This window comes from Oncorhynchus mykiss, chromosome 28 (genome assembly GCF_013265735.2).
Source record: "Oncorhynchus mykiss isolate Arlee chromosome 28, USDA_OmykA_1.1, whole genome shotgun sequence".
Classification (NCBI taxonomy): domain Eukaryota; kingdom Metazoa; phylum Chordata; class Actinopteri; order Salmoniformes; family Salmonidae; genus Oncorhynchus; species Oncorhynchus mykiss.
Window position 1 is genome coordinate 9,647,859 of NC_048592.1, and position 14,701 is coordinate 9,662,559.

At 46.7% G+C, this 14,701-nt stretch overlaps 1 protein-coding gene across 8 annotated transcripts in view; it reads right to left on the bottom strand.

The window, feature by feature from the left end:
* Window positions 1–14,701, bottom strand: part of LOC110508471 (capping protein, Arp2/3 and myosin-I linker protein 3) — a 46,076-nt gene that overhangs the window by 18,715 nt on the left and 12,660 nt on the right. For all 8 annotated transcript variants that reach the window (XM_036966211.1, XM_036966217.1, XM_036966212.1 and 5 more), the window contains exons 3-11: window positions 4,600–4,650; window positions 4,384–4,443; window positions 4,121–4,242; window positions 3,519–3,613; window positions 3,166–3,236; window positions 2,939–3,012; window positions 1,192–1,267; window positions 834–922; window positions 521–615 (exon numbers count right to left, since the gene is read on the bottom strand). In XM_036966211.1, coding sequence (XP_036822106.1) covers window positions 521–615; window positions 834–922; window positions 1,192–1,267; window positions 2,939–3,012; window positions 3,166–3,236; window positions 3,519–3,613; window positions 4,121–4,242; window positions 4,384–4,443; window positions 4,600–4,650 — 733 coding nt within the window. The remainder of the gene's footprint in view (window positions 1–520; window positions 616–833; window positions 923–1,191; window positions 1,268–2,938; window positions 3,013–3,165; window positions 3,237–3,518; window positions 3,614–4,120; window positions 4,243–4,383; window positions 4,444–4,599; window positions 4,651–14,701) is intronic.

Consider the following 14,701-nt stretch of genomic DNA (forward strand, 5'->3'; position numbering starts at 1 on the left):
AGGCACAAACACACAGTGATGTTAGTGGAAGTGACAGGTGAAAGAGGCAGATTCTTACTGTACTAACGAGAGTTCCTGGCATGCCAACAACCCTGACACACACACACATTAATAGAGGGCACGCGCGCAAACACACATCTGCCAAGTCAAATCAAATCCAATTGTATTTGTCACACGCGCCGAATACAACCTTACAGTGAAATTCTTACTTACAAGTCCTTAACCAACAATGCAGTTTTAAGGAACCCCCCCCCCCCCAAAAGTAAGAGATAAGAATAACAGTCATAAGAGACGGTAGCAGCAACAGTATATACAAAACAAGCTACGAACAAACGCAACAAAAAACAACAACAAAATAGCATGCTTGGTTAAGAGCCGATAAGATGGCAGCCCTCCCCTCTGGCGCCATCAGCCCTACAAGCAAACAGCAAACACTGAGAAAGATGCACCCAGACTGGTATTCAAACACATGACTGATGCACCAAAAAGAGCGAGAGACGTGCCACTGAGGGGCCAGTACCTTGGTTGTCCAAGGTGTTGTGGGCCAGGTTGAGAGAGTGGATTGCAGAGGCAGGATTCTCTGACAGAGCCGTCGCCATTTTCTGAGGGAAGTCTCTAAAATAGCAAATGTAGAGAGAAGGATTAAAGATGGTTTTGATGATTCCAGTGATCCATTATGCATCTGTGTATATCTGAGTCATGGAAGATAAAAAGCTCAACTCAGCACTGAAGTCGGGGCGGTGAAGACAAGAATTCGAACAGATAAAAAGAGAGGAGATGAAAGGGAGAGAAGTGGCAGAAACAGGAGGAGGGGAGGAGTGGAGGAGACTCACGATTTGAGGCCAACGTTCTCCAGAGTGAGTTCCTCCAGACTGCTGGACTTACTGATGGTGTGAAGGACCTGCTCCACCACCTCTGACCCCTGGGGACAACAAACAGAGACATTGCTACATAACTGGACAAGCTCCTTGTGGATAAAACACACTTTTAACCAACTCAAAAATATATAAAACCTTCTAGTCCAGTCTAAACACAAATGGATGTTCTCAGGCAGGCAGACAGACAGACAGACAGACAGACAGACAGACAGACAGACAGACAGACAGACAGACAGACAGACAGACAGACAGACAGACTTCTGAAACATAACCAGATGTCACAGGCAATCAGTAATGTGCAATGGATAGTTACAATGCGCATGTCTGTGCAGTAGAGCTTGGTGAACCAAGTGTTGTACGCCATGGAAGCCACCATCACCGCCAGGTCCCTGAAATTGACACACACAATTTCAGGCTTAGATTTATACAACAGTGGTATCAACTGGAAATACTCATCAAAAACTCATTACACTCCCACAGCCAAACCCCACCCCCCCCCACACAAAAAAAAAATGTGTTTTTCTCCAGCAAAACAAATGAATCAGAGAGAGCCATATGGATGGCTTCAGAAATGATGTATGATTCTGCAGCACACTCTCCGTGTTGGAGAGAGAGGGCCTGAGGAAGGAGAGAGGGCAGAGAGAAGGATCAATTTGGCTGACTGAGAGAGGCCAGGTCAGTGGATTACTCAGTGTGAGGTGCAACAGAGCTATGTTTCGATCCTGGCCAAAGGCCTAAAACCGTTTTATCCTGCCCAACACACAATTTGTCTAGTGGAGGGGAGGGAGAGAGGGAGGGAGGGAGGGAGGGAGAAAGGAAGAGAGGCAGAGAGCGAGAGAGAGTGAGAGAGAGAGAGAGAGAGAGAGAGAGAGAGAGAGAGAGAGAGAGAGAGAGAGAGAGAGAGAGAGAGAGAGAGAGCGAAAGAGAGGGAGAGAGAGGCAGAGAGAGAGATGAGGCAACAGACAGAGAGACCAACAGAGAGGGAGAGATCGCTCTTAAAGGGGAACGCCCTCCCTCCATTACAGCGAATCATTAGCGCCCAGTCCAGTGTAGCATGGCTGAGGGCTGTGTTCTCATTTCTCATGCCATTGCGGAAGGGACTTCACTCTGGCTGGCTAAAGGGTGTGTGTGTGTGTGTGTGTGTGTGTGTGTGTGTGATGGTGTGCGTGCGTACGTGTGCATGCATGTGTACAGTATGAGTGTGTACACTCCACAACCTCTCCCAGTGTTCCCCACCAGCCAACAGCAGCTCCCTCATACACCAAACTACTAGCACGATTTCCCTGAATCAACAATTCCATTAAAAGTGTGAGCTGCACTTCCAGCTCATGTGTAGAAGAGAACTGTTTACTACCACTATTGGTCCCCTTGGGGCCTGTAGGGCACGAGAGCATGACAGTCTGCCAGCTATACTCCAGAGAGAGACACACACAGACACACAAGCATGTATGCTGTCACACACGCACGCGCCCACACACACACACACACACACACACACACACACACACACACACACACACGAACCAGGTTTAGCTGCTGCAGAGTGCCCAGTGTGAGAGCGACATCTGAACCAGCTATTGCTGCAGGGCCACACAGGCAGCAGAGAGAGAGAAATGTACCCACTTTCATAGCACAAAGAATGAAATGAAATAGAAGAGGACGACAGTCAGCAGAAAAAGCATGGCCGTGTCGGAGGCTGTAACTGTAGAAGGCAGAAATCAGAAAGGATTTGGGTGGGTGGGTGGGGGGTGGGGGTGGGGGGGTGGCGGTGGACACGGCCCAGAGGGATGACCACAATTGCCTCCTGGCAGGGAGACAGGAGAGGCGTAGAGTTTGGGAAGGCCAGCCCACAGGAGGTGGTGGAACTAGGCTTAAACTAGAGCACCTCACACGGGTGAAGTCCCATGAAAGCTTTACCCTGTACCCCTGACACTCACTTACTGACATAGTCCCATCCGAGAGCAGAGTGGGGCTGAAATGTAAGTGGACAGGACTAGAGGAAGGGCGTAGAACAGCAGTATTCTGAAGCATCATTTTTGCATACAGAACAGGTGGTGTACCTGCTGTCCAGGTGGCTGAAGTCCAGCAGGTTGAACTCCCTGTTGTCCTGAGAGTGATAGATAGTGTCCACATCCTAAGAGAGAGGGGAAGTTGGGAGGGTGGGAGGGAGGGGAGAGAGAGAGGGAGGGGAGAGTGAGCGATAGAATAGATTCAGGTTACAAATATGACGGTAACTCCAATGATTGAGCACTACAGTCGGTTGATGTAATGCATGTGGTTTTCTTACCCACTGCACTTCCTCCTTACAGCCGATGCCGTTATAGTCGCACAGAGCTGCGTAGGTCTCAGAGAAACCGCCTGAGAGCAACAGAAAGAGAGAGAGAGAGAGAGAGGATGAGGAGAGAGGGCAAGAGAAGAAAGAGAAACAGAGCAGGGTGGGGGAGTTCATATTGAGTTGAGATGAAAGACAAGAGCATGAAAGAACTTGAGCTAGAGATATTAAAAATGATCCCTGATCACATACAGTCGTAGAATAGTTGCTTCTAAACACAATAACATATGCTCCGGGTGTGAATTCAAAATTGTGTCACGACTCGACAACGAGTGTGAGTTTTGAGAGGGAGTGAGTAGGCGGTTCACCACAGGTTCTCTGAGTCTCTACAGATGATTCGGAGTCCGGTGAAAACTGGAGGACTCCATCAGAGACGTCCCCCTCTGCTCGGCAGATGGTCGGACTGCGAGAGATGGGAAAGGGAGGCAGAGAAGGAAAGATGAGAAATAAGTAGAAAGATATTAACATCTCAGTCGGTGAACAAGCCATATGGATACAGTATGCTGCATACTACACATGTTGGTGACATGACTTTACTGCTACATTAAATACACAGTGTCCTTAATCAAGTTGTGTAGTAAACCCAATACTACTACTACCCTGCTTAAATCTCTGAACCTGTCTGACTTCACCTCTGACCCTAATCCTTACTTTAGCTCAATAGCCCTAACTACTCTTTACTTTAACCTTCTGTAGTGCCTTTAACTGCATTCTCTCTGTATCCTGTTAAATGATCCGATGGAAAACAGACATTTTGGTGTATTATATACTGTAGATGAGTCTCAATGGTCAATACCCAGTGCAGAGTCAATCCTGATGATGTTACAGTCTGCAGCCAGGCTCTCTCTCCCTTCTTACAGACTACATAGCACGGTTCGTAGCAGTAGGTGATTCCACAAGCGAGACTTACGCATACATGGAGTTATTGAATATTCGTGAGAGGGCAAAGTTGATATGGTTCATCATGTGATCAAGGTGGTCTTGTGACTGCAGTCTCAAGGAGTGGGTCGATTTGTCTGTGTCTATAACAACCTGAAAGGTGTGAGTTGACATCACTGAGATTAAACAGGGCTAAATGGAAATGATCGTTTCAGAGAGTTGAGAGTTGCCCGATAAACACTGAGAAAACGAGGCAGATGGTTGTGGTTGTGGGAATAAAACAGTCTCTCTCACCTGATGATCTGGATAAGTGTTCATTGCTCGAATTTCCAGGAAGTTGAAAGTAACCTCCACCTGAAATGATGTTGATATTGTGCATTGTAATTGATATGACCAAGTTATCCCTTTACTAAAAAAAGATGATAATAATCTTCAGAATCATCCTCATACTCATCATCATCAAAAACAACACTATTAGTCTATGATTTTTTTGTTTAAATCGTGAAATACCTTGGCGGGGACTTTGACAGCAAATAGATACATTCGCCATGTTGCCAGAACCTAAAAAGTGAAAAGAAGAATTTTACTGTCAGACAGAAGGAAATACCAATATAGGGGACCAACCACCATATCTGTTTACTCAAACATAACATTACTCAGTCTTGAATAGATGTTACTTCCTAGCATTTTTGAGACATTGTGATGCTGACATTTCGTTACTTAAGGTAGTTATTTCCAATCGATTCCAGTGTCAATGTGTCACAGCTTGAATTGATTTAGGAGTTAGGAGTTGAGGAGACGCAGGGGGAAACAGGAGAAAAAGCACAACAAAAATCCAGTTTTATCCAGATCAGGGGATTACCATTAAGTGGTTGGCAAGAGGGAAAGTGGGCATATATTCAACGTCGAGTCTGCAGAAGTAATTCATCGCATTCATAATTCAAACGTCCTAATTAGCATACTCCGTCCACGCCTTTATTACACACACCCTGCATCCCTCCATCCTTAAGTCTATTCTTTGCCCTCGCCTTCCCAAATCTTAACCAAATTCCAGTCGGTTCTCCTTTTCTTTAACACCTCTCCTCTCTCACCCCCTGCCATCCTTCCATTTCTTTCTCTATGTAAATCTGTGCTTTATTCCAACAAACTATCTTTTTAAGCCTCCCATCTCACCATCCACCTCTCTGTGCATTGTACCCTCCCTCCCTACCCCCGCCGCCCCCGCCGCCCCCGCCCCCCTCTTCTCTCTCTCTCCTCCCCGTCACTCTTGCCTTTCTTATTTGCTTGGAGGTTTCTTTTCTGTTTCTGCTCTGTCACTTTCAATTCCTCAAGGCCTCTCTGTGCTGAATCGTTAATGGCAACCCACCGTGGGGCAGAGAGAGAGAGAGAGAGAGAGAGAGAGACAGAGAGAAAGAAACAGAGAGGCTAAGGAGAAGGACAGCGATAGAGGGAGAGATGGAGACAACAGATTTGCCATGAATAAAGTCCTCATATTGGACATCTCGCCACGCTATTCTTAGCTAAGTTAGCACGTCGACAGTGGATCAAGCTGTATCAAATGAGACTGCCAGGAAAGCCCGGCAGCCAGGGAGTTGACCCTGCGGTATGACAGAGGAAAGACAGGCAGCCTCAAGAAACCTCCTTTGAAACAAGGCCTTTTGAGAGCCCCTATTACAGAGATTGTTATTCACATCAGAATACCCTGACATGTTGGAAAACTCAGTTATATAAATCTTATCAGAGAACAGCAGTGGAGAGAACACTTTTTATGATAGCTGAGAGGCTTGGAGTGAGAGAGAGAGAGAGAGAGAGAGAGAGAGAGAGAGAGAGAGAGAGAGAGAGAGAGAGAGAGAGAAAGATAGAGAAAGAGAGAGAGAGGAGACAGAGATGCAAAGCTTTTGTCATCAGACACAAAAGATAGGCACGTAAACACGGGCATCAATAATGTAGGTCTTATGGTGGACTTTGATTTGATTGAGTGAGAGGTTGAACACAGCCTGACATGGGGTTTGCATCTTCAAATATAATTAATCATCTATTCAGATATCATTATTAATACCAATCAATGGATTTCTGATTTTGGTTAAGAGTATGTTTGTTCAAAAATAAGTGCCAATCAAAATCAAGGTTAACATGTTGGATATTGGAATTGAATTCGAACATTGGAGAAAGCAATAGATGTCGATTTTAAATTTTTTTTTAAATACACTTTTTTTTTATATACACGTTTGTATTTTTGACTGGTGGCTGGTACTGTAATACTCCCACTTGTACTGTGTGCCGAACTGTAAACATAGTTTGGCAGACCTAATCAGAGACAGGTGCCTGAGCCTGCGGCTATGGAACCATGACCAGTTCACCAGACGTGCTACATTGTTCCGAAACCGCTGTTTTTGACCCTCTCTCTCCCACTCCTCCCTCCCTCTCTCTCTCTCTATCTCACCTGCTGTCTCGACCTCTGAATGCTCGGCTATGAAAAGCCAACTGACTTTGAAAAGCCAAGCCAACTTAACTCCTGAGGTGCTGACCTGTTGCACCCTCTATAAACCCCTGTGATTATTATTTAACCCTGCAGGTCATCCACCAACGTTTGAAACGTCTTGAAGAACAATCTGGCCTTAATGGCCATGTACTCTTATAATCTCCACCCGGCACAGCCAGAAGAGGACTGGCCACCCATCAGAAGCTGGATCCTTTCTAGGTTTCTTCCTAGGTTCCTGCCTTTCTAGGGAGTTTTTCCTAGCCACCATGCTTCTACATGTGCATTGCTTGCTCTTTGGGGTTTTAGGCTGGGTTTCTGTACAAGCACTTTGCGACATCTGCTAATGTAAAAATTACTTTATAAATACACTTGACTGATTGAACTGTCCAATCACAACCTTGAAGAGAGGTTGAAGAGACTGACCTTGAAGAGACTGATTGAACTTTTCCCCACTGTCTGTGAAATCTCATCAGACTCCTCATACATAAACAGTAGACGGTTCTCCAAGCTGCTCTGAGATGACCAATCAGAATCCTAATATCTGAGGGGAGATGACTTTGGCCGAGCCGGATCAGACAGTCAATGTGATACCTGGGTGATGAGATAGGGGGACTTTAACCTGGCCATCTGAGACATACAGGGAGAATCTTAAAGAGGCAGAGGAGTCGAGTCTTAAAGAGAATCTTTAGAGACGGGAGTGTCTGTGATGGGGGCTGCAGAGGTGCCCTTCCAGCCGTGATGGCACAGAGTCAAACACTCACAGTTCAAAGAGCCAGGCAGAGCCAGAGTGGGTCTGTGGGGAGGGAGTGTGGGTAGGCAGGCCGGGAGGGAGGGAGGGAGGTAGGGGGATGGTTTGGCTTATATTAATCATAAGCTATCAAGCTCTGGGTCTGCACTTCAAACGAGACCTGCAACGCTTCACATCACTGCCTCTGGGAGACGAGGCCAACTTAGGCGTACAGGCACTTTAACGAATAGAACTGGCAAAATGGAGCTCAATTAAATGAAGATGAAATTGATTTCAATATGATTGAAATACAATAGACATGTAGACTATACTGACTGTATTTATCTGTTAATGCATTCATCTCGGTTTTCATTTGAAGCATCTTTGTATCCTCCAATTGCAAAGACATTGGTAACTTTCTATTTGTGGTCCACTTCATTCTGAAGTCTATCGGCGGTCACAGAGATTGTGTGCTTAGCGGGGATCTTCTGTGTATAAAGAGACGCGAAAGGGCAACAAAAAAAGCATCTGCCGATGCATTTAGCATTTTCAAGTGCGACTTTATTACGAATAAGCAGTATCTCACCCAGAAGCAGTCTTTGTTGTCGCAGGTGATTTTAACCAAGCACCTTTAAAACACATCTTGGGAACAATTCATTTTAAAGGGGTCCTCATTTCAGTGTAATTACATATGTAATTACACTGTAACAAGTATTGTAATTAATTGTAATTATTTATGGTTACACTGTACTAACAAAATGCAACTGGTGGTAACTTCAGTCCGTAATTACAGAGGCGTAACCAATCAAATCAAATTTTATTTGTCACATACACATGGTTAGCAGATATTAATGCGAGTGTAGCGAAATGCTTTTGCTTCTAGTTCCGACAATGCAGTAATAACCAACGAGTAATCTAACCTAGCAATTCCACAACAACTACCTTATACACACAAGTGTAAAGGGATGAAGAATATGTACATAAAAATATATGAATGAGTGATGGTACAGAACGGCATAGAATGCAGTATATGGTAAAAAGTACAGTATATCCATATGAGATGGGTAATGTATTACATAAAGATGGCAAGATGCAGTAGATGGTATAGGGTACAGTATATACTGTACATATGAGATGAGTAATGTAGGGTATGTAAACATTATATTAAGTGGCATTGTTTAAAGTGGCTAGTGATACATTTTTACATCAAATGTTCAAGTTTTCCGATAGCATCCAAACGCACCATTTGTCAGCCTGCACAAACCACCTTATAAGTGTTAGCCAATGAAAAACCAAGCACCTCATTGACAGAACTCCGTTATAAAGGGATCTGGAGTCTGATGCCCCGGCCCAAGTCAGGCTTTTGTGACATGGTGAGGTAGGACCCAGGAGCAGAGAAGAGAATCAGGTGAGGAATCAATGGAAAGGAAAAACGTAAACACCTTACTGGTCAAAAGTCCAACCAGTGGACACAAAGTAAAACTTGGGGAAACAACAAACACTGTGATTCGATAACTCACTCAGGAGACAAACACACATGGCAACGAAATCAAGTTTCTACAAAGGCTGACAGAAAACGCATCTCTCTATAAAGAAATTATAATTAGTAACAGAAAGCACCAGGGTCATTACAGTCTCTAGGACGGTCTCTGCCCGGTCTCTGCCCTCTACCCGGTCCCTCGGGTGACAGGTGGAACCATGACAGCTTTCGTTTAAAATACATGAAAGCAACTGAACGCTATGACAAAAGACGGACCTATAGGGGAGGGTCTGGGTGGGTGTCTGTCCGCGGTGGCGGCTCTGGCGCAGGACGTGGACCCCACTCCACCATAGTCCTTGTCCGCCTCTTACTTAGCCCGCCTCCGTGGCCTCTTAAGAGCCGACCTCGGACTGGGTACCCTGGCCACGAGTCCCGAATGGACGGGAGACTCCGGCAGCACCGGATGGACGGGAGACTCCGGCAGCACCGGACAGGCGGGAGACTGCGGCAGCTCCGGCGAGAAGGGCGATTCCGGCAGCGCCGGCGTGACGGGCAATTCCGGCAGCTCCTGACAGACGGGCGGCTCTGGCAGCTCCTGACTGACGGGCGGCTCTGGCAGCTCCTGACTGACGGGCGGCTCTGGCAGCTCCTGACTGACGGGCGGCTCTGGCAGCTCCTGACTGACGGGCGGCTCTGGCAGCTCCTGACAGACGGGCGGCTCTGGCAGATCCGGACTGGAGGGAGACTCTGGCAGATCCGGACTGGAGGGAGACTCTGGCAGATCCGGACTGGAGGGAGACTCTGGCAGATCCGGACTGGAGGGAGACTCTGGCAGATCCGGACTGGAGGGAGACTCTGGCAGATCCGGACTGGAGGGAGATTCTGTCAGCGCTGGATAGGCGGGAGCACCTGTATGAAGGTGCGGGGGGCCGCCACCGGAGGGCTGGTGTGTGGAGACCGGACCGTGAAGGTGCACTGGAGGTCTCGAGCACCGAGCCTACCCAACCCTACCTGGCAGAATGCTCCCCATAGCCAGGCCAGTGCGGCGAGGTGGAATAGCCCGCACTGGGCTGTGCTGGCGAACCGGGGACACCATGCGTAGGGCTGGTGCCATGTAACCCGGCCCGAGGAGACGCACTGGAGACCAGATGCGCTGAGCCGGCTTCATGGCACCTGGCTCGAAGCCGATATGAGGTGCTGCTTTGTACCGCACCGGGCTATGCATGCGCACCGGGGACATCGTGCGCCTCACGGCATAACACAGTGCCTGCCCGGCCCCTCTCTCTCCACTGTAAGCACAGGGATTTGGCTACCTGACTTAGCAAAACTCCCCGTGTTCTCCCCCCAAGACATTTTTGGGGCTGCCTCTCGGGCTTCCAACCGCGCTTTCATGCTGCCTCCTCATACCACCGCCTCTCGGCTTTCGTCGCCTCCAGCTCTGCCTTGGGGCGGCGATATTCTCCAGCCTGTGCCCAGGGTCCCTTGCCGTTCAAAATCTCCTCCCATGTCCAGGAGTCCTGCGCTTTCTGCCTCTGCCTGTTACCACGCTGCTTGGTCCTTTGGTGGTGGGTGATTCTGTAACGGTCGTCGATGGTGGAAGAAGGTGAGGACCAAGGTGCAGTGTGGTATGTGTCCATATTTTTTATAATTAACACGGAAATAACAAAAATACCAAAGAGAAACGACCGAAAACAGTTCTGGCTGATGCAGACACAAAACAGAAAACAGAAAATAATCACCCACGAAACACAATAAAAAACAGGCTCCCTAAATATGATATCTGATTGAGAACCATACCAGGCCAAACACAGAAATAGTAAATCCTAGAAAAACTAACAAAGACAACCCACCCAACTCACTCCCTGACCATACTAAAACAAAGACATAACAGTCTTAAGGTCAGAACGTGACAGCTCCGTGAATCTTTTCCTCGATCCTGACTAGCCTCCCAGTCCCTGCCGATGAAAGACATCCCCACAGCATGATGCTGCCACCACCATGCTTCAACGTAGGGATGGAACTGATTTCCTCCAGACGTGACGCTTGGCATTCAGGCCAAATAGCTCAATCTTGGTTTCATCAGACCAGAGAATTTTGTTTCTCATGGTCTAAGAGACATTTAGGTGCATTTAAGAAAACTCCAAGTGGGCTGTCACGTGCGTTTTACTGAGGAGTGGCTTCCATCTGGCCACTCTACCATAAAAGCCAGATTGGTGGAGTGCTGCAGAGACGGTTGTCCTTCTGGGGGAACTCTGGAGCTCTGTCAGAGTGACCATCGGGTTCTTGGTCACCTACCTGACATAGGCCCTTCTCCGCCGATTGCCCAGCTCTAGGAAGAGTCTTGATGGTTCTAAACTTCTTCCATTTAAGAATGGTCACTGTGTTCTTGGGGACCTTCAATGCGGCAGACATTTTTTGGTACCCTTCCCAAGATCGGTGCCACGATACAATCCAGTCTCGGAGCTTTCCGGATAATTCCTTTGACCTCATGGCTTGGTTTTTGCTCTGACATGCACTGTCAACTGAGGAACCTTTTATAGACAGGTGAGAACAAGTTCTCATTTACAACTGCGACCTGGCCAAGATAAAGCAAAGCAGTGTAACAAAAACAACACAGATTTACACATCAACAAACATACAGTCAATAACACAATAGAAAAATCTACGTACAGTGTGTGCGCTCTCATTTGTTGACTTCTGTAACCGTAAAAGCCTTGGTTTCATGCGTGTTAAAATTAGAAGCCTCCTCCCTAAGTTTGTTTTATTCACTGCTTTAGCACACTCCACCAAACCGGATGTCCTAGCCTTGTCTGAATCCTGGCGTAGGAAGGCCACCAAAAATCCAGAAATGTCCATCCCTAACTATAATATTTTCCGACAAGATAGAGCTGCCAAAGGGGGCGGAGTTTCAATCTGCTGCAGAGATAGCCTGCAGGGTTCTGTCATACTATCCAGGTCTGTGCCCAAACAATTTGAGATTCTACTTTTAAAAATCCACCTTTCCAGAAACAAGTCTCTCACCGTTGTCGCTTGTTATAGACTCCCTTCAGCCCCCAGCTGTGCCATAGACACCATATGTGAACTGATTGCCCCCCATCTATCTTCAGAGTTCGTACTGTTAGGTGACCTAAACTGGGACATGCTTAACACCCCGGCCATCCTACAATCTAAGCTAGATGCCCTCTCACACAAATTATGAAGGAACCTATCAGGTACAACCCTACATCCATAACCATGGGCACCCTCTTAGATATCATCCTGACCAACTTGCCCTCTAAATACACCTCTGCTGATTTCAACCAGGATCTCAGCAATCACTGCCTCATTGCCTGTGTGCGTAATGGGTCCGCGGTCAAACGACCACCCCTCATCACTGTCAAACGCTCCCTAAAACACTTCAGCGGGCCTTTCTAATCGACCTGGCCCGGGTATCCTGGAAGGATATCAACCTCATCCCATCTGTAGAGGATACCTGGTTGCTCTTTAAAAGTGCTTTCCTCACCATCTTAAATAAGCATGCCCCATTCAAAGAATGTAGAACTAAGAACAGATATAGCCCTTGGTTCACCCCAGACTTGATTGCCTTTGATCAGCACAAAACATCCTGTGTTGTTCTGCATTAGCATCGAATAGCCCCCCGCGATATGCAGCTTTTCAGGGAAGTCAGTGACCAATACATTCAGTCAGTTAGGAAAGCTAAGGATAGCTTTTTCAAACAGAAATTTCCATCCTGTAGCACTAATTCCAAAAAGTTTTGGAACACTGTAAAGTCCATGGAGAATAAGAGCACCTCCTCCCAGCTGCCCACTGCACTGAGGATAGGAAACACTGTCACCACCGATAAATCTCCGATAATCGATCATTTCAATAAGCATTTTTCTACGGCTGGACATGCTTTCCACCGCTTCTCCTTCAACCAAATTCAGACAGCTGATATTCTGAAAGAGCTACAAAATCTGGATCCCTACAAATCAGCTGGGCTAGACAATCTGGACCCTCTCTTTCTAAAATTATCCGCCAAAATTGTTGCTGCTGGAAATTATCTGATCCACCTCTACGCAGTCAACACCATTCTGTATACATCTGGCCCTTCTTTGGACACTGTGCTTTGGACACAAACCTCCAAACAAGCTTCAATGCCATACAACACTCCTTCCGTGGCCTCCAAATGCTTTTAAACGCTATTAAAACTAAGTGCATGCTCTTCAACCGATTGCTGCCCGCACCCTCCCGCCCGACTAGCATTACTACTTTAGACGGTTCTGACTTAGAATATGTGGTCATCTACAAATACCTAGGTGTCTGGTTAGACTGTAAACTCTCCTTCCAGACTCACATTAAGCATCTCCAATCCAGAATTAAATCTAGAATCGGCTTCCTATTTCGCAACAAAGCCTCCTTCACTCATACTGCCAAACATACCCACGTAAAACTGACTATCCTACCGATCCTTGACTTCGGCGATGTCATTTACAAAATTGCCTCCAACACTCTACTCAGCAAACTGAATGCAGTCTATGTTAAGGGAATTTGTATCAATAATGACTAATTATGTATACATTTCAATCAGGACTGACTAATCAGAATACTATTATGTTACTGTATATGTACTAATCAGAATACTATTATGTTACTGTATATGTATGAATTTTCTTTTTAATCCTAGTACTGAATATAATGTGTGTAAATATAATCAAGAATTAGAACAATGACTGTCTGTTCCTTGGTAGAAATGAATAAACTATATCGCCAGACTGGCTAGAATGCTTATCTACACTGGCTGACCTTGGCTCTAGGCGAGGGGGGAAGGCTTGAGAACTATAGAGCCTTTCTACCAGTGTCAAGAAGAGACGGAACATTTAGTTTAGTTTAACATAATGTACAGACAAGGGTATGGTAGGATGTGAGTACAATGGAGGTAAAACTAGGCATTGAGTGACAATGATAGAAGTTTTGTCTCTAGAGGCACCATTTAAGTCAGGTGAGGCCACTGCATGTGTGGGGGGTGGAACAAAAGTGCTAGCTAAGGCATATTGAGCAGGGCTGGAGGCTCTACAGTGAAATAAGACAATAATCACTAACCAAAAGAGCAATCGACATGGCATATTGACATTAGGGAGAGGCATGTGTAGCTGAGTAATCATAGGGTCCAGTGAGTAGCTAGGCGAGCTTGAGCCACGGTGATCCAGACAGCTAGTGGGCCGGGGTAGCAGGCTAGCAGAAGGGCCTCTGGGGACGCCGCAACGGAAGAGCCTGTTGAAACCACATTGTACGGTTACGTCGGCAGACCAGTCATGATGGATCGGCGGGGCTCCGTGTTGGCAGTAAAGGGTCCAGGCCAATTGGCAAAAGAGGTATTGTAGCCCAAGAATTGGCAAATGGACCTCTTCGGCTAACCGGGAGATGAACCTAGCTCGAGGCTAGCTCCAGGCTAACTGGTGCTTGCTTCGGGACAGAGACGTTAGCCAGGAGTAGCCACTCGGATAGCAGCTAGCTGCGATGATCCGGTGTAAAGGTTCAGAGTTTGTGATAGGAATCCGGAGATGTGGTAGAGACAAAACAGTCCAATATGCTCTGGGTTGAAATCGCTCTGTGCAGACTGGCAGTAATTGACCGGGCTGAGGCTGGCTGATGTCCGAGATAATGGTCATGACCGCTAGCAGTGGCTAACTACTAGCTAGTTAACTGGCTAGCTTCTGATGGGGTTTCCGGTTCTAAAGTATAAAAAGTAGCGGATCCTTACCACATTGGGTGAGGCGGGTTGCAGGAGAGTATGTTCAGTCCGTAAATTGAGATTAAAAATATAAGAAGAAAACTATATATACACAGGACAAAACAGACGACCGACTGCTACGCCATCTTGGCGACGCCATTTCCAATCAATTGAATTTACCACAGGTGGACTGTGGTAGCAACATCTCAA